General features: G+C 38.5%; 1 protein-coding gene across 3 annotated transcripts in view; it reads right to left on the reverse strand.

The window, feature by feature from the left end:
- plcg1 (phospholipase C, gamma 1) overlaps positions 1-20,775 on the reverse strand; it is a 77,160-nt gene that overhangs the window by 19,182 nt on the left and 37,203 nt on the right. For all 3 annotated transcript variants that reach the window (XM_089124345.1, XM_089124346.1, XM_089124344.1), the window contains exons 8-20: positions 20,071-20,093; positions 19,433-19,502; positions 19,169-19,270; positions 18,047-18,165; positions 11,922-12,007; positions 10,010-10,130; positions 9,739-9,907; positions 9,541-9,663; positions 9,349-9,450; positions 2,386-2,573; positions 2,071-2,271; positions 505-624; positions 243-423 (exon numbers count right to left, since the gene is read on the reverse strand). In XM_089124345.1, coding sequence (XP_088980471.1) covers positions 243-423; positions 505-624; positions 2,071-2,271; positions 2,386-2,573; positions 9,349-9,450; positions 9,541-9,663; positions 9,739-9,907; positions 10,010-10,130; positions 11,922-12,007; positions 18,047-18,165; positions 19,169-19,270; positions 19,433-19,502; positions 20,071-20,093 — 1,605 coding nt within the window. The remainder of the gene's footprint in view (positions 1-242; positions 424-504; positions 625-2,070; positions 2,272-2,385; positions 2,574-9,348; positions 9,451-9,540; positions 9,664-9,738; positions 9,908-10,009; positions 10,131-11,921; positions 12,008-18,046; positions 18,166-19,168; positions 19,271-19,432; positions 19,503-20,070; positions 20,094-20,775) is intronic.

Here is a 20,775-nt window from a genome sequence, read left to right on the forward strand (position 1 = left end):
AATACTTTACTGAAATATGGCCTGTATAATATATACAGTACGCTCTCAGACAACACCAACTTCTGTCATTTTATTCCTAAGAAAAGTTCTTCAGATTGAACTAATAAAAATGTGTGTATGTAATGTCAAAACACTTTGTGTTGCACAGAAGAAAGTCACAGTACGACATGAATGTAAAAATGAATTAATTTTCAAGGTAAACTTTGGTTTTAAGCAGAGTTTAGATGAGATGACACACTCACCGCAGTGCCGATCTTCTCCAGTGTTTCCTCGTTGATGGGGTAGCGCAGCTTCATCTTGCGGTACAGTGGATGTTTCTCATAGTAATTGATCAAATCTACAAGACTGTCAAACTCAGAAGTGCCCAAGACCACCGTCTGTCCCTCCTGCTGCACACGGCAGTGCTTTATCTTGCCCTCCGCCCTGAGAGAACAAGCGAGAGATGAGGAGAACTCCAGACACAGGGACGTGATAGAAACATGACGGCGGGAGAGTGGATCTTACCGGAAGGAAATGGCGAAAGAGTTGACTTCTGTTCTCTTCCTGACGAGGAAAGCCCCGTCACGCGGGACTCTCATCAGCATGTTCTCGGCCTGGCTGCGGGACAGGCACGCGTGGTACCACCTGCACACAAAACACACACAGGCTGGAATTAGACGGGGAAAACACAAGACAGGAAACAAACCCCCGCTCCACATCCACTGTGGTTTTTCCCTGCGAGACGAGAGGCAGGATGACGTTACATGTACTTACCGTAGAAATAACAGTAAATTAATTACATAACTAACCCTCAACCTCATCCTACCCTAACCCAGAGTAATTAATATGACTCCATAATTACATTTATAATTACACCGTAACAATGACACCTTATAATAAAGTGTGTTTAGGTGTCATTGCATGCATTTAGATAATTAAACATATTACGCCAAAATCCATTCATTTTTACACCATTTAACTTATTTATTGGCCATTGTAACGTAGTTGGCCATGCGTATAAATAATTATCCATCAATAAAATTTCTTGTCTTCCTTTTTCTCTCTCCAATTATGGTTTTGGCCCATACTCGAAGCAGATATTATCATACTTTGCTGCTTATTCTTTGATAATTTCTCTTATTTCAAAAAGTTTACTAGAAATAGTACACCGTTACTAATAGTACACCGTTATCCATCCTCAGAACTGTACATCATAACATCATTGTAGGTTGTCCAGTAGTGCCGTAAACCAGCTCAATCTCTTCCATCTCAGATAGGGGTATTACTTTATTTTATTTTTACTCTTAACTGTTTTTATTTATATTGATTGTTTTAATTCCTATGTAAAGCACTTTGAATTTCCATTGTGTATGAAATGTGCTATATAAATAAACTTGCCTTGCCTTGCCTAGGTCACAAATGAAATAATATTTTGTGATCACACTCACCAAAACTCACATCATTATTCTTAGGCCGTGTGTCCACCAAAGCGTTTTTCCGCACGCCTGGCGTATGTTTTCAATTGTTTTCAATGGGAGCGCCGCGTTTTTTAAACGCCATGAGCGTACCGAGGCGCTGAGCGTTGTTTTCACGCTGAAGCGCCGAGCGGCCAGCGTTTTTTACTGGTCGCTGGGAGTTCAACTTTGTTCAATGTTCAACTTTGGATATAACGCAGCGCTCCTCACTGTCACTTTTTACCCAGCCGTCCAATCACAGTGGAGGAGGGGCGGGACTAATACCACACCGACCAACTGTCACAACATTCAAACTGCTGCGGATATTCTGCATCATACCAACGAAACGTCTCAATGGAAAAAACGCTGCGCTGCCAAAACGCTCTCAAGCGCCCAAAGCACGGCGTCTTCAGCAGAGCGTCTAGCGTTTTCAGCTGGCTAAAAACGCTTTGGTGGACAAACGGCCTTAAAGTGACAGTTCAGCTTTTTAATCCATATCATGGCAGTCAATGAGGTCCATCAACTGATTGTTTATCTGTTGTGCTCAGCATAAGAAAGAAGTTCAAACAGGTTTGGAAAATTTGATGACAGTGGTGTGATTCCCCAGTTGAGAGGTGTGTGTGTGTGTGGGACTCACTCTTTGCTCTCGTGAGCGTTGGTTTGTGGCACAGGCTCGGTCAGCTTCATCTCGAACTCGTTGCAGCGCAGAGGAACCTGCTGGTAATGTGTGATGAGCGCAAACAGCGTGTCGAACACCAGGTTATCCGTCAGGTAGAACTTGGGGCTGCCGGCTTCCTGGCGGGAGTGAATCCTGCAGTGCTGTACGCGGCCGGACCGCCTGAGGAGAGGGGGGGAGGGGCAACAGAAACCGTTACTATACAGCCGTTTTTGCTTCCAAATGAACGATGTGTGAGCCGCTCCTCTGAGCACGCCGAGGCACGGCTGTGGTTACCAAAAGGAGAGCGTGTAGTCTCCCACGAAGGTCTCGCTCTCGCGCACCAGGAAGGAGCCGTCGGGCGCGCCGGTCTCCAGGCAATACTCCGCCAGCAGACGCTCCGCGATCTGACGCCCGTCACGTCCCGCTCCCAGCTTACCGTGGAACCACTTCTCCGTTACGTGCTGGTCCATGCCGTTACTGACCTGGAGAACAGTACCAATGCTTTTCTTTTACCGGGAATCACGTGTGGGTGATGATGTATAAAGGCCAATTTATACTTCTGCGTAGGGTGTGCGCGGTAGGTACGGCGTAGCATACGCACAGATGCGTCCCATATCGCGTACCCTTCGCCGTAGCCTGACGCGCACCTCCTCAAAAATGTAACTACACGTCACGACGACGCGGACCGCAAGATCGGTGATTGGTCGGCTTGGTAGCATCGCATTTCCTCCTACGCATTCCCGCACGTACCATCTCCGACGTCTTCTCTCATTTCTGCCTTTCAGTTTTAGTAATTTCATTAAAATTAACTGTTTTTCCACCTCATTACAGGGTTAGTTCACCCAAAAATGAAAATTCTGTCAGTATTTACTCACCCTCATGTTGTTCAACCCCGTAAGACCTTCGTTCATCTTCAGAACACAAATTAAGATATTTAAGATATTAAGATCGCTCCTGCATACAGTCCATAGGCTTCTTGAGGGAATGACAATTGATGGCCTCGAAAAGTCATTAAAGACATCGTTAAAATAGTCCAAGTGACTACAGGGGCTCAATTTTAACGTTATCAAACGACGAGAACACTTTTGTGCGCAAAAACAAACAAAAATTACGACTTTATTTCAAATATTTACTACCTTCTCCATGGGCCTGTAGTCAGTTAACGTAGTGTGATTGCGTAAAGCTACGTCACACGTAGGCTCACTATTGGCCGATGCTGGTCATGTGTGTGTGATGCGTGTGACGTACAATAGCAGAAGCTTACACTATTAAACTAGTAACCTGACTCGCGCAGAGGGGGAAATAAACGAACAGTTGAAATAAAGTCGTTATTTTTGTTGTTTTTTGCGCACAAAAGTGTTCTCGTCGTTTGATAAACTTAAGATTGAGCCCCTGTAGTCACTTGGATTATTTTAACGATGTCCTTTAATGACTTTTCGAGGCCATCAAGTGTCATTCCCTCAAGAAGCCTATGGACTGTATGCAGGAGTGATCTTAATATCTTAAATATCTTAATTTGTGTTCCGAAGATGAACGAAGGTCTTACGGGGTTGGAACAACATGAGGGTGAGTAAATACTGACAGAATTTTCATTTTTGGGTGAACTAACCCTTTAATCTCCAACTCCAACATGATCCGCTCTCTTTCAGTCGCTATTGCTTGTAGTAACCTAGCCGCGAGGAATCTAAACACAGTGGAACATTGAAACCCTTTGCCGCCAACTAGCGTTTCGGAGCAGTACTGCAGAGCAACCAAGACCTGAACGCAGAAGTATAAATGCTCACAACGGCATCACCTACGTGCGTAGCCAACGGTGTACACTACGGCGTACCCGACACAGAAATTTACATTGGCCTTCACGGTAATGGTGTTCCCTAGGGCTGCCACTTTTGTGAAAAAATGCTGTTCGATTTTTGACACATAAGTAAAATCGATTTTCCATGTCTAAAGACAGTTCCATTTTCAACACCAAATATAGGCAAATCCACGGACACTAAACAGGCATTAGGACGGGCGTAAAGAGGGCGCTTGAGTCAGCAATATTCCTGATGATTTATTGGCGTAAATTTCAACATGGACAAACAGGAACACAACATTCACGGATTGAAATTAATGACCTAGAACTTAAAATGAACTTTGGCGGAAAACGCTGTCAAATCACAAGCCAATCCGGTGTGTTTCTATAGCCCCTTTCACACAGAGATTCCGTAAAATACACGGATAGTAGGACCCGGCATTTGTCTCGGGATTGTTTGATTTTGGTTAATTCACACTGCCAGTGATTCGCCGGGATCTGTGAGTGTGTTCACACACAACCCGTAAAGATCCCGGAAAGACACATGACGTCAGGATGTGACGTGTAAGGTACGCGTAGAAAACAAGTACGAGTGCATACCGTTCCACAAAGCTGGTGAACGATCTCGGCTTTCTTCTAAGAGCAACAGAGTCGCGCGATGGCACGAGCGTCATCACTATGACACACCCCTTACGGCATTGGTCGTGGCTTTTGTTCACACACCGCGCGTTCCGGGACTGATTCCGGCAATGTTACTAGGTCCCCAACCGGCATCGATGCCGGTATCAATCCCGGGTCGTGTTTGCATTCACACAGAAGGCGTTCTGGCAATTTCCCAGAATCAACGCGCAGTGTGAAAGGGGCTTATGTTTACTCACTTTGCCGGGGAAGTTCGTGTAAGCCAAATCTGTGCGGAATTAGCACAAATTATTTGACATTTTATTAAAGAGGAATAGCCCCTTGAGATGAGCCATCTCGTTTTCGAGGGGGTCCTCGATTCTAGATTCAAATAAAAAAACTGACCTTACAACAGCTTGAATTTAACATAACAAATAGCAAAAGCCAAAAAACAAAAAACAAAAACAAATACACAAGAAAAAAAAAAAAAAAAAAGCTATGAAAAAATTATAAATTTTTTTTTTTTAAATTATACGCAATTCGCAAATCCTCATGATATATTACATACAGCGTTTTGCAGAATCTGCGCATTTCTGGCTTATTCGAACACACACGTCAACACACAACAAGTAACGGCGCACTTGTTCACTTGCATTGAAGTAATAGCGAATATTAAAAAGCATTTGGTGAACAGAAAAGACTTTGTTATTTTCCAACTGTCCAACTAAAACACATTTTTGATGTAAAAAAACGCAGTTAAAATCGATTCCCTATTTTAGTTTTCGAAACTTGTGTTGGTTGGTCCGATCGATTGTGCAATCGAGTTTCGAACGTAAAGCGACAGCGCCCCCTTCACATGTAAAGTGATTTGACTGTTGAGAAAAGCGCTATATAGATGTAATAACTTATTTTAATATTTTTTATTACTATTAATATTAATGGTTTAAATGTCAACCAGTAGAGATTTTGGCCAACCATCTCCATTGCGGTTTCACACACTCATTTGCATGCTTATAATTTGCATGGGATCTTAAAGGTTGTATCAGCGATTTCAGGCCCAAACAAAAATGATCACGTTCATCTAATCTTTCCTAGCGATCCGCTAGCTGCTCGTCCCATAAGTAGGCTGTCTCTGTAGGCAGCCTAGGCTCTGAGATCTGCACAAAAACAACCACCACTCAATATAAACAGTGTTCAAACCAATCGCCAACAGAGGGGGGTGTTGTTTGTTTTTACGCTCGTTCACGGCGCCAGAGACTATTTTTATGGAGACATGCCACTTCCTCAATCCTTAATACAACTATATAGGGAAAACCCGTAACACCAAAGATGCCCCTCCCGCTGGAAAGCCAATCGTCTGCTTTTAACAGTCAAGCTGGGAAACATGTAAGCCTATCGTCTGGTTCCACGGACGCATGCGCACAGTTGAGGTTAGCGACAGTGGAAAATATGTTACTGTTTGAAAAGGCGGCAGATTTACGTGTTAGTTGCGTAAATATCAGACGTCGCAATTCTCCTGGAAGTTCCGGGAGTCTCCCGAATGTTGATAGCGGCTCCTTGACGACCACGAATTAGTTCAAATCTCCCGCGAGTGAGCGAGTACACGATAGACACATAACAACATTTGTAGCCATAACATTGTAACGTTACTATTAGCAATAACACTAGCCTACGTTCAGGACTAACGTTAGCAGAATAATAATAATAAGCTGTTATAATATTATTCCAGATAGCTGTTGTTACCATGAGTTTTCCCAATAATCTTAAGATATGTAGCTATATGACTGATTCTGGTACGTTTAACGAGTGAGCTAACTTGGTTTGTTTGGGATCTCGCTTAGACCACAAATTGAAGTGATGTTACCCACAATCGCTGATACAACCTATAAGCATTGGAAAATCATAAAAAGCATTTAAAAACAAGTGATTTTGAACCCTTGACACTCAATAAGCAGCAAAAAACTAACTGTCTCCGCTATATAAGCTAGCGATGGTTTCTGAGCGACGCTCGCGCATAAAGAGTGTGTGAGAACTGAACTGAGGGCTTTTTGCCGCCTAATGGTGCGTTCACACCGGATGTGAATAGCGCGTCAGGCGCGAATGATTTCAATGTTAAGTAAATGCAAAGACGCGTTACGTGCGTAAAAATTCCTGCGGCGCGAATGAGCCGTGGAGTGCGGTGCGGAAGACGAGAATACGCCTCGTTCGCGCGAATGGCGCGAATTGAGCGTCTGGCATGTAAAGCGCGAGTGATTTAGTTAGTGCCATTTGTGCATTCACGAGTTTGACGCGAATTCGCGTCTGCCGCCCGAGTTGAAAAATCTGAACTTTGGCGTGAATTCGCACCGCGTTAACCAATCAGGAGCCTAGCTGCTTGCTCACGTGGTGAAGTATCTGGATGCTTCAATAAATTATTTTGTAATACGACTAAATGCGTGGTGGGATTATGCACAACAAAGCAAATATTTTATCACTTAAAACATTATTTCAATATCCGAGACATGTTCATTTTGTATTGAATGTTATTCATTTCATATCTAGATTATAGACGAATCCGACGAGCGTTCTGTGTAGGCTGCCATCTTGTGGCGACGCCATTACTGAGCTGTTACACAGGCATATAGACATATGCATCGGTATGTAAACAAACCTCGGTGATAACGCGAACTCACCCTCGATGACAGCTACAGCCTGGCAGAATGACTTGTTGGTTTGATCTGTGACTGCAGTGGCCTCCAGTCACAGATGAAGGTACAAACGATCTTACAGATTAACGTTATTTATGAAAATAGCTTGGCAAGCTAGCTAGGCTAACGTTTGCTAACGAGGAAACTATAAAAAGATCTGTCCATTTGGCAACAATAAATAAATAAATGAATGAAATCAAATAAACAAATTCATGTTTTTCATTTGTGTCCATTATTTATCTCATTTTCACATTGCAACGGGCAAGGGTAAGGTAACGTTACAGCTAGAAAGTATACATAATATCGACCAATTAGTGTTTTTAAACCATGGAAAGAGGTCAATATAACAGCAGGAGAACAATTATGTCACATAACGTTACATTCAGCTCAGGAAAGCCATTTAATGACCATAGCATGTTAATTGAACAGAAAAAATAGCAAGAGAGGAGATTTTGCTGATCACTATATCACATATTTATTATATTTTTTTTACTCATGTCATTAAATAATTGTTATTATACGCGAATGTCCGCGTCTTGTACTCGCCCAGGAAATCTGTGTAAACCGTACGGCACCAGACAGGGGCAGTCGACCCGGGGTATTCACAGTGTTTTCTCTTCAAAATTGAAATTTTACTGCCACCATTGAAACAATTTATAACGGAAACTGTTTACCCACTCGACATAATACAAGGGATAACGTTGTAACGTTAGTGACAGTCGTAAATCGCGGGCTGTTTATTCCAGTGGACGCAAGTTGCAACTAAAACAATAGGAGGCAATGGCGCAACGCTACCCAGCAACAGCTCAGTAATGGCGCCCGCTTACTTCCGGTAGTTTCGCAGGATTTGTCTATATGAAATAGTATTATGATGTAAAGACAATCAACATATATAAGTTCGTGTCTGGACGTGCGAGAGAAAAAAAATAAAAAAATAAATAAATAAATCACAGGACAGGTTAATAACTTTTGGAAGCTGGCTCTATTTATCATCAAAACAAAAATAAAGAGCAAAAATAAGCAGCCTAATATTCCTGTCATTAATGTTCATCAGACAATCAAAGAGAAAGACTTAAATCACTCACTGATTTTGACTGAATGACTTTAGTAACATTAATTAGAATACATGTATATTTAATGTGCACTGTGTAAATTGCGTATATAATTAACTACGTGTATTTTACATAAACTATACGTTTTTCAGATAGGCTAGTTTTATTGTGATATTGAGAATTATGAAATTTTAAATTATATCAAAAAAATGTAAATTATAAAAACCTTATTTAAAGCAAAACAACTATATTGTGACATATATATCGTAGTTTATAGTGAAATAAAATGACTAAGATTACGATTTTGGACATATCGCCCACCTCTAATGTGAACTGTGTGAAAGTGAGCGTGTTATTCTAGATCAAATTGACTACTTCTTAAAATAACAAATGGGAAACAATATAGCCTATTCATCAGCATTGAGGAAGCTACTTTGAAGTATTTTGAGCTATAAAAAGTCCCAGACAGAAACGTGGGGACTTTTTTTTTTGGTCGGTAGTACAAGTACAACAAGTTTAATGATGGCTCAAAGCATCATCAAGTTGTGTTTCAAATGTACAACGTAGCTAAAAAAAGGTCATGACCTTGCTAATGTTGAGGGAAAGGTGATCACACTTTATTTCCAGTGTCTTTAAATATGTTGTACTTCCATCGAAACACTACAGGTACGTGACGGTCTAGTTATTTTTTACAGCTATTTTGTGAAAATAAGTGCAATAAGTGTATTGCACCAAAATTATTCATTTAAATGTCATTATATAAATTATACACCTAATATAAAGTCTAAAGCTGTTAGAAAGAAAGCTCCATTTCTACCATAATGCCTTTTGAAGAGCAGACGAAGTACGATGCAACTTTCATAATAAACCATCTCGTACAGTAACGGCTCTATTAATAACCCTCTTCCGATCCGACAGTCAAAAGTCAAGCGTTTTGCGTCACCCGACAAATAAAAGTGAATTTCTCAGCCCAGGAAACTCAGTCCTAACCTTATCTCGAACCCTCATTGTTCATTTACATACCCTAACGGCATTGTGGCAAAGTGAACCCTTTAAAGTGTTTACGACTGCAAGGATCCACAAGGAAAGCAGCTGTTGTCCTCACCTCTCTGTGCTCCTCCTCGTCCTCGTTCCCTTGATTACTTGACGTCTCCTCAGAATAATAGATCTTATTGCTGGTCAGGACGAAGAAGTGAGGGTACCACTCCTGTGAGGGCGACACCAGCGCACATTCATCATGAGATCATCAAGCCAACAGATTCACCTGTCCCGTAAGAGCGGAGCGAGAGGAGCTCACGTGGTTGATGGGGTCCTCCAGGTACAGGATGCCGTTCTTGATGGAGTTGCTGATGTCGTTCTCCGAGTACGGCGTCGAAGACGAGACCTCCTCGTACGCGCTTCCCTCGGCTAATTTCTTGTGCTGAACACAGATGCAACAGTTGAGAAAGTGGCCAAAAACACAATGGTTTCCTGCCACAGGACCGATGAGCCTCACCTTGATGAGGATCTTCCTCTTGAGCTGATTGGGCGAGGGCAGGCCGTCCGCGGAGATGTCCACGGCTTTGATCAGGAGCATGTCTCCAAACACTTTCCTGAAGTGGGCGGCCATGTTTCTCTGCTGGACAATACTGCAGTGGTCCTCGATGGAGAGGATGATGGGATAGCTGCATGCAAACACAAGCAACGCAATCTGATTATCTCACGCCGCACATTCTCGATGACCACATCTGATCACCACACGAGCGCAGACGTCATGTGACACTCACTCAGACGTGACGAAGGCATGCTCTTTGATGGTGTGAAGCACCTCGTTGAACTTGATCTTGGTGGTGAGCGTGTGGCCGTGGTAGATGACAGGCATCCCATCAGGACCGTCCCAGCAGTCCACTGCAACACACACACATTATAACTGCTGCCAGAAACACAACAACATGCCACAATCATAAAGCTTGCTATAGTAGTCGAGTCACCTTTATTTACAGAGCACTTTACACAATCCATATTGTTTTAAAACAACTTTATGGACAATAATTATTCAAACAGAGTTCAGTCCTGCTGTAAAGTAGCTCTCAAACACAATACTAAACATTATTCAGTTGAAATAATGACTATAAGTCTAATCTTATAGTTGTAGTTATGATAAATATTTCTAGTTTACAAAAGCAATGTTCACTGCTTTAAAATAAGCAACAATGAAATACAATTTAATGTTATACAGTTTTACGTTAGTTTGACTTTATGGTAACACTTTACAATAAGGTTCATTAGTTAACATTAGTAAATGCATTAACTAACACGATGAGCAATGCATTAGTTACAGTGTTTATTAATCTTTGTTAATGTTAGTTAATACAAATACAGCTGTTCATTGTGCGTTCATGTTAGTTCACAGTCCATTAACTTATGTTAACTCATACAACCTTTGATTTTAATAATGTATTAGCAAATGTTGGAATTAATATTAACTAAGATAAATAAATGCTGAAGAAGTATTTTTCACATATTGTACATGTTAACTAATGTAGTTAACTAATGAACCTTATTGTAAAGTGTTACCCCCTTATTTTTATTAATTATGAATAAGGAACAAAAAAATAAATAAATAAATAAACAAAGCAACCTAAAATAACATACAAATCCGTTCATTGTATGTTTATTTATTTATTTGTATCCCAGGGCACAGGAGGATGCTAAAACTGGAGTATAGTTAGTTATTTCAGTATGCTAGTCTCCTATGGTTATAGTTTTAAAAGAAGTAATAGTTCAGATTAGACTAATTTCAGTAAATAAATCAAAGAAAAAAATAAATAAAAGCAATTTAATTGTTATGGATTTCTGTGCTTTTTGTTTGTTTATCGCTATTGTGCGTGTCCAGTAAATCCAGAAAATGAAAATAAATAAATAAAATAAAAATCGGAACTTACCAACCAAAATAAAAATAAAAAAACATTTCAGATTTGTTACTAACCTAGGACAATAAAATGGCAGAATATATATATATATATATATATATATATATATATTAGGGCTGTGCAAAAATTAATTGCGATTAATCGCATCCAAAATAAAAGTGTGTTTACATAATATATGTGGGTGCACTGTGTATAATTATTTTGTATATATAAATACACACAGATGCATGTATATATTTAAGAAAATGTTTTATTCATATATAAAATATTGATATTTATATAATATAGATTATATATTCTTATATATATATATATATATATATATATATATATATATATAAAATTTAAGCGCAAATAATTCTTAAATATATACATGCATGCATAGGTATTTATATATACAAAATAATTATATAAGCACACATAAATATATTATGTAAACACAGACTTTTATTTTGGATGCGATTAATCGCAATTAATTTTTGCACAGCCCTAATATATATATATATATATATATATATATATATATATATTTAATATTATATATATTTATTATTTACCAGTTCAATAATATAAATGCATGTATAGTGTCATACTGTTGTAGCCTACTAGTTTACAACTGGGAGAAAGTATTTATGATATATTCTTCAATGCAACCACTGCAAAACTGTATTTTCAGCATGTTCATTTCTGGAAAGGTAACATTTTAGAATGTATTTGTATATGAAGCGTTGATCATTGCTAATAATAGAGTTGCGCTGTGACTTACACTCGATGCATCTGCAGCCCATCCGCAGACAGCGGGCGTACGCCTCCAGAGACGACTCGCTGGAAAACTGGTCTCCTGTCAGATAGCTAAAAATACACACACACACACACACACACGTCAGACCTGTCTGCATTACACCATACACACCTCACACGCCAGCATCAGCGACCCTTACGCTTAAACACTGCAGACAATGTACAAATACGTTCAAAAATTCTTTCCATTCTGTCAGTCTTTAAACCACATAATGGCTTTATAATCTAGCTATACCGGTTAAACACCATGAGAGAAACAAAGCGCAAACAGCTAAATACTAACATTTAAAATAAGTCCTGATTGACCCCGTCTGAAATATCAAATCATATAAATGATATAGTAATCTGTCCACTCGTCATCTGTCTTTTTTAGATTCAGCCGCTGATGTGAGACATGCGTTTCTATTCAAGGACAGGTTACTGACAGATACACAGTACACTTTCTCAGTCTTTGTTAAAGTAAGCAGTATATACACACACACATACACTGATAACTAGACTACTGTTTCGAATGTTAATTCTGTATAAAGTCACAATAACGAGAAAGTCACATTCACCTTTTTTTAATCTGAGGTGGAAAAGGGTTTCTACATTAATGTGATTTTCAACACATGAAATAAACTCTTAAGCAGTATCTGATTTGCTTATTGCAAAATCTTCCAAAAATCCTCTCATTAAAATAAACGATAAGCATAAAATAAATGAAAATCTTGAATCATCCAATGATAATCTACTTTTAATAGGTCAATATAATGATAGATTAACTAGAACAACTATATTGGCTAAAATCACTTTTATGAGTCCTGTGGAAACCTCACTCCATAATGAAAGAGTTCAGAGCGCTAAGAGAAGAGATATTGTGTGTGTACAGTACATCTGATGTGGCGCATCTATTCAACATTTTACTGAGCCTTGTTCATCAGGGTTTCAAGTTCAAGTTGAAGTTGTGGTGTGTGTGCATGAGTTTCATTCAGTCCTTTACTCCAGTGATCTCATCTAACAGGCACCCATCAATGAGGACCACACCATCCACAACCACCAAAACACTCCAGAAAAATAGTCCTTTTACACAAAAGCACAGAATTTTATATTCAGATTAAGCATAATGGTAATATTGTGACATCTAAGAGAAAGTTGTAATGTGCTAATTAACTAACCAACCAACTACCTAACTAACTAACCAACCACCCAACTAACCAACCACCCAACTAAACAACCACCCAACTAGCCAAACACCCAACTAGCCAAACACCTACCTAACTAACCAACAGAGAAATAAACAAACTAAAACTAACTAAACATCAAACCAACCAACTAACTCTTTCCCCATTTTGGTAATTTAGAGGGTGATTGAAACTATACTCTAACCAACCAACTGACCAAACCCTTTCCCATCATCTTACATTTTGGCTAATCAACCAACAAATCCTTACCGTATCATCTAACATTTTGTTTCTAACAACTAACCATCTATTATTATACCATTATCTAATTTTTTGATTCTTTGATGGAGAATCACACTACCCAACTAACTATTAGATGATGGGGGAAGGTTTGGTAGGTTAGTTACTAAGTTGTTGTTAGAAACAAAAATGTTAGATGATGGAAAAAGGGTTGATGGAAAAAGTTATTAATCAACCCTTTTCCCATCATTTAACATTTTGTAACTAACTAACTAACTAACTAACTAACTAACTAACCAACTTCAGGAGCAGGCCAGGACACCCCTGATCTAACAGGGTGTTTTGGTTCATCGAAGGGGATTCATTTTATGCACCAACTAAACAACCAACCAACCCTTTTACCATCATCTAACATTTTGTAACTAACCAACTAACTTACTAACTAACCAACTCCAGGAGCAGGCCAGGACACCCCTGATCTAACAGGGTGTTTTGGTTCATCGAAGGGGATTCATTTTATGCACCAACTAAACAACCAACCAACCCTTTTACCATCATCTAACATTTTGTAACTAACCAACTAACTTACTAACTAACCAACTTCAGGAGCAGGCCAGGACACCCCTGATCTAACAGGGTGTTTTGGTTCATCGAAGGGGATTCATTTTATGCACCAACTAAACAACCAACCAACCCTTTTACCATCATCTAACATTTTGTAACTAACCAACTAACTTACTAACCAACCAACTCCAGGAGCAGGCCAGGACACCCCTGATCTAACAGGGTGTTTTGGTTCATCGAAGGGGATTCATTTTATGCACCAACTAAACAACCAACCAACCCTTTTACCATCATCTAACATTTTGTAACTAACCAACTAACTTACTAACTAACCAACTTCAGGAGCAGGCCAGGACACCCCTGATCTAACAGGGTGTTTTGGTTCATCGAAGGGGATTCATTTTATGCACCAACTAAACAACCAACCAACCCTTTTACCATCATCTAACATTTTGTAACTAACCAACTAACTTACTAACTAACCAACTCCAGGAGCAGGCCAGGACACCCCTGATCTAACAGGGTGTTTTGGTTCATTGAAGCGGATTCATTTTATGCACCAACTAAACAACCAACCAACCCTTTCCCCATCATCTAATTTTTTGATTCTATGATGGACAATCAAACTACCCAAATAACTAGTAGATGATAGTTATCATCTAGGGGAAGGTTTGGTTGGTTAGTTACTTAGTTGTTAGAAACAAAATGTTAGATGATGGAAAAAGGGTTGATGGAAAAAATAACTAACCAACCAACCCGCTTTTCCCATCATCTAATATTTTGTAACTAACTAACTAACTAACTACTAACCAGCCAGCCAGCTAACTAACTAATTAACTAACTAACTACCTAACTAACTCCAGGAGCAGGCCAGGACAACTCTGATCTAACAGGGTGTTTTGGTTCATTGAAGCGCAGGGCTCGAGACTAACGGTGTCCTATCGTCCTGGGGAAAATGTGTTTAGGACGAACAGAAATATTCTCCAGGACGCCTACAGGACGAAAGACATTTTCTATATATAAAATACAAATATTGTGTGTTCGGCGCGACACATAATTCTAATCATTCCCGCAGGTCTCCGCAATCGTAATCCACACAGATTATAAAGTCAAATCATTCTTTTAATAACTATCTTCTAGAGCCCGACCGATAAAGGATTTTGAAGACCGATACCGATACAAATATTTTTCGGTTTTAAAATCCGATATTCCGATATATCGGCCGATTTTTTATTTATTTTTTTTAATTAAATATTGTTGGATTTCACACACGTGTAAAAGAAAAGCTAACTTTTCTGCACAAGATACGTTTGATACTTTTTGTCTAAATGTTCACTCCTCGCAAGTCTAACTTACATTTTACAATGCAGGGACTGTAACTAGAGATATGCTAGTTATAAATACGGTAATAATTACTTTATTTAGGCAGAAAAAGTTCATTGTGGTTTCCAAGCTCATTAATGTTAACGTTAGCGGTCTTCCACTGATTATAGTGGCATTAGCCTGCTTAGTGGTTAGCTAGTCTATGATGAGCCATAATTTAGCAATAGATAACATCATACTGCAAATTGTAAAACATACATTTTCAATATAACAGGCCAAGGAGAGATGATTAAAACGTGTTTTATCCGTTTTTATTTTATTTTTTTAAATATTCATTTATCGGCCATTATAACTGCCGATACCGATATTATGGAAAATGCCTAATATCGGCCGATAATATCGGCAGGCCGATATATCGGTCTGGCTCTACTATCTTCCATACACAATTTCACAAACAGCGTGAATCTTCAGCGGTGCCGCGTCTTCCAACTCATCTCTCAAAATGTGTTGTGGAAGGCAAGCATCAAGCGCTGCTGCGATAATACACACTCGCGTTCAGGAGTCGGGACATGGCGGGATATTCACTTGCACAATCGGGCCAGCAGTGCATTGTGAATGAAGTTTACCCTTTGCACGTCTTTTTTAGTCTTACCAGCTTAAACATTCAAGCGATTTTAAACTAATCAGTGCTCGCGCGCTCTCTGGGATGATTTTCTATATCCACATATTCATAGAAAATCTGCCTCAAGAACAGCTGGTCAGGAACAAAAGTTATTTTTCACGGATTATATTGCTTTAACATGCAAAACTGTGTCAATTTCGGTCTACGTGAGTATAATAGTCTAAACATAGTTGGTTTTGTCCTTAATAAGCATAAAACGCATGCCAGTATAATGAACAGAGTATCCGTGCACTAGCTCTTAAAGAGACAGCAACCATATGTGTCGGTCATTAATTTTGTCGTCAAAACAACAAAAGAGAGCTTTAAGTTAAAGGAATCAGGATCAATAGGCAATCTAGTTAATTTATTCAGGACTAAAATACTATACAGTGTTATTTTTCCATTTGATTACTTTATTCAGTTTCTGTCTATACTAGTGTTAACTTTTCAAAAATGTTCTCTTTATTTGTATCTTTATTCTATTGTATTTATTCGTGCAACTTTTTTCAATTTAATTGAACAATTTAAATCAAGCTTCGTGTTGTGTAAATTCTTAACATTACCCCATTGTAAAAATGTAATGAGCGCAAACATTCAGGCAAGATAAATAATAATTTTGTTTGGTCAAAATTAAGGTATATTTTAAGTCACAGTCGTTAAATCTTTATCTGTATTGCGTGTTCAAACTTTAAAATCATTCATATTAACTGCTAAAAGGATTAGTTCACTTTTGAAAAAACTTTTGCTGATAATTTACTCACCCCCATGTCATCCAAGATGTCCATGTCTTTTTTTCCTCAGTCGAAAAGAAATTAAGGTTTTTGATGAAAACATTCCAGGATTTTTCTCCTTATAATGGACTTCAATGGGAACCGGATGGTTCAAGGTCCAAAAGACAGTTAATAACTGTTTTAGATGCAGCTTCAAATGTCTTTAAACGACACCAGACGATGAATAAGGGTCTTATCATGCGAAACGATCGGTTATTTCAAAATTTATTCCAAAAATGTAACTTTTCTAAGGACAAATGCTAGCCTTGCTCTATTCTGTGAGGCACGTTTGTAACGTCACGTAATACGTAATTACATTCAAAAGGTCACGGGCGACGTAGCCGAAAGAACAGAGTCAGTGTTTACAAGTTGAACGCATAGGTTGAACGTGCAAACTAGCTCAAACACCGTTTACAAAAAAAGGAATTAAAAGGAAAAACAACGATGTCGGACGATTTTGATTCTGTACTTCCGGCTACGTCGCCCGTGACCTTTTGAACGTAATTACGTATTACGTGACGTTACAAACGCGCCTCAGAGAATATAGCAAGGCTAGCATTTGTCCTTAGAAAAGTTACATTTTTGGAATAAGTTTTGAAATAACCGATCGTTTCGCATGATAAGACCCTTATTCATCCTCTGGTGTCGTTTAAAGACATTTGAAGCTGCATCTGAAACTGTTATTAACTGTCTTTTGGACCTTGAACCATCCGGTTCCCATTGAAGTCCATTATATGGAGAAAAATCCTGGAATGTTTTCATCAAAAACCTAAATTTCTTTTCGACTGAAGAAAGAAAGACATGGACATCTTGGATGACATGGGGGTGAGTAAATTATCAGCAAAAGTTTTTTCAAAAGTGAACTAATCCTTTAATAGATTTTTTCTCTGGAAGTATGTAGGTTTGGAAATTGTAAATAAATACTAAATTTATGCATTACAGTTGAACTAAACCCACTATAGTTTAGTCATCTGAATTGTTTTAGTTAACTAACAGCTATGGATGATAGTAACAAAGTACAGAAACAACATTTTTATTTTGGGACGGTTCAAATTGTTTTTCAGGACGAATGTGAAAAAAGTTTGGAGCCCTGTTGAAGCGGATTCATTTTATGCACCAACTAAACAACCAACCAACCAACCCTTTCCCCATCATCTAACATTTTGGTTCTTTGAGTAGGATTATACAGTAACAAACTAACTATCTAACCAATGGATGAACTACAAAATAAAAATAGGAATGGACGTTATCTAGAGACCACTAGTTAGATACCCTTATAGAGAGAACATTAATAAACACACAGCCTCTTAAAAGTGTCAGTTTAATCAGAACTGTTCTCATACTGAAAATGTGCTTCGCCTATACTCACGTGTTGTGGGACGAGGAGATCCAGTAGTGGGACAGGGGGTTGTTCATGTCCTCTGGTCGCACCTGATCGAGCTGCGAGTCCCAGATAGTGTTCTCTTTAGAGAACAGATACGTGAGGAACTGAGAACCACAAGACAAGTTAACGTCAGCATGCTGAAACTGAGTGAGAGCTCTGCACTGCTGATGTAGACCTGAACAACAAACTACACAACCGCTTTAGCGCTCCAGTTTTCATCAACGAGTACAAAATACGACAAGCGATTCTTATCAGTGAAAGGAACAGGACCAGGAAATGCACTTTCCTATTTTTATTTACTACAAAAAGATGCTGAATTTATGTTTTACTTTGTAAACACCTTTATGATGCGTGTATAAAATAGCTACTCCAATTATTTACTATTTATTTATTTTTATTAGGGCTGTGCAAAAGTTAATTGCGATTAATCGCATCCAAAATAAAAGTCTGTGTTTACATAATATATTTGTGTGTACTATATATAATTATTTTGTATATATAAATACCTATGCATGCATGTATATATTTAAGAATTATTTGCGCTTAAACTCTGTTTATATATATAAATATATAATCTATATTATATAAATATAAATATTTTATATATGAATAACACATTTTCTTAAATATATACATGCATGTGTGTGTATTTATATATACAAAATAATTATATACAGCACACACAAATATATAATGTTAACACAGACTTTTATTTTGGATGCGATTAATCGCAATAAATTTTTGCACAGCCCTAATTTTTATAAACATTTTCTTTCAATATTGGCTATATGCAAAGATTATAAATCACGTTATGAAATAATTCTTTAAACAAGATGACAACTTTTCAGGAAAGTTTAATACAAATAGAACAGGAAATTCATTAGCAACAAACTAAGCAAAGAAGAGGCGGATTAACATATCAAACAAGCAAATCTGAGGTCACATGATACTGCAGCGAAGCAGGAAGTGGTTATGTGGGTAAAGTGTGCGATTGCAACGCCACTGGTATGGGTTTGATTCCCTGGGAACGCACATGCTGAGTAAACGCACCTGTCACTTTGCAAAGAATGCGTTTGCCAGATTCATAAATGTCAATGTAAATGTCACCTCGTCTTGATGAAAGTACGGTTGCTCGATCTCCCGCAGAGGATCCTTCAGGTAGTGGAACATGAACTCCTGCACCTTGTTATTGTCTGTGGCCCAAAGCTCCTGAGGACACAAACACACACATTTATATGGAACGGTTATTACAAAACATCTGAAGTACAGATTCTCTTCCCTCAAAAACGCACAAATATACATCCAATTAATGTGTAGATGCTGTGACGACTTGTTTGGTTCGAGCGATACATGAATAAACACATATCTAACCTTCTGATGTTCAATTAGGAAGTTCTGGAAGTCCTCCAGTGAGATCTTCTGTTCCGGTCTCTCAATAAACCTGTCAGAAACACACAGTGTTACGGCCTCATGTCTGGAAACCCAACAGATGATCTAGGATGTCTGATAAGCATTTAAATGCATTATATAAACTGTGAGTGAGCACAGTGAGCTCACTATAAAAAGTGAGCATTTACTAATAGGTCTTTTTGTGCAAAATTAACTAACTAACTAACTCTTTCCCCATCTTACATTTTTGGTTATTTAGAGGGTCTTTCTCCATTTTAAGTTTTTGGTCTTTGAGGGAGAATCAAATTAAACACTACCCAACTAACTTACCAACCAACCTACCTGTTAAATTATCTGATAACAATTTAAGTTATATATTATATATATAAATGAGCACTTACTAATAGGTCTTATTATGCACAATTCATATGTTTAATTCAACAATAACAACACTTAAAAAGTTCAATCAAATCCCAACAAATAAACTCTGCCCTATATTATTTATTACTGAATATTCTGTTTTACTTGTAAATATATATCATATTATGAAAGTTAAATGTGTTGTAAATGATCAGTCATGTCATTAATAAATTCTTTAGCTTAAAAACACGAGTGAATACCTTTGTAGCAGTGGAATCTCCATCTATAAAGAAACAGAAGAAAAAGAGCTTGTTATGTGAATGATACAATAAATACCCGATCTTGTAACTGTAGCAATTTCAGCTCTGGTGCAGTAAAACACTGCGGTAAAACATCTGCAGCTCTACAGTAAAACACTGCAGTAAAACATCTGCAGCTCTACAGTAAAACACTGCGGTAAATCATCTGCAGCTCTACAGTAAAACACCGCGGTAAATCATCTGCAGCTCTACAGTAAAACCCCGCAGTAAAACATCTGCAGCTCTACAGTAAAACACAGCGGTAAATCATCTGCAGCTCTACAGTAAAACACAGCGGTAAATCATCTGCAGCTCTACAGTAAAACCCCGCAGTAAAACATCTGCAGCTCTACAGTAAAACACCGCGGTAAAACATCTGCAGCTCTACAGTAAAACACCGCGGTAAAACATCTGCAGCTCTACAGTAAAACACAGCGGTAAAACATCTGCAGCTCTACAGTAAAACACAGCGGTAAAACATGTGCAGCTCTACAGTAAAACATGTGCAGCTCTACAGTAAAACCCCGCGGTAAAACATCTGCAGCTCTACAGTAAAACGCAGCGGTAAAACATCTGCAGCTCTACAGTAAAACCCCGCGGTAAAACATCTGCAGCTCTACAGTAAAACACCGCAGTAAAACATCTGCAGCTCTACAGTAAAACCCC

Source organism: Pimephales promelas, chromosome 20 (genome assembly GCF_988280905.1).
Source record: "Pimephales promelas chromosome 20, fPimPro1.hap1.1, whole genome shotgun sequence".
Lineage (NCBI taxonomy): Eukaryota > Metazoa > Chordata > Actinopteri > Cypriniformes > Leuciscidae > Pimephales > Pimephales promelas.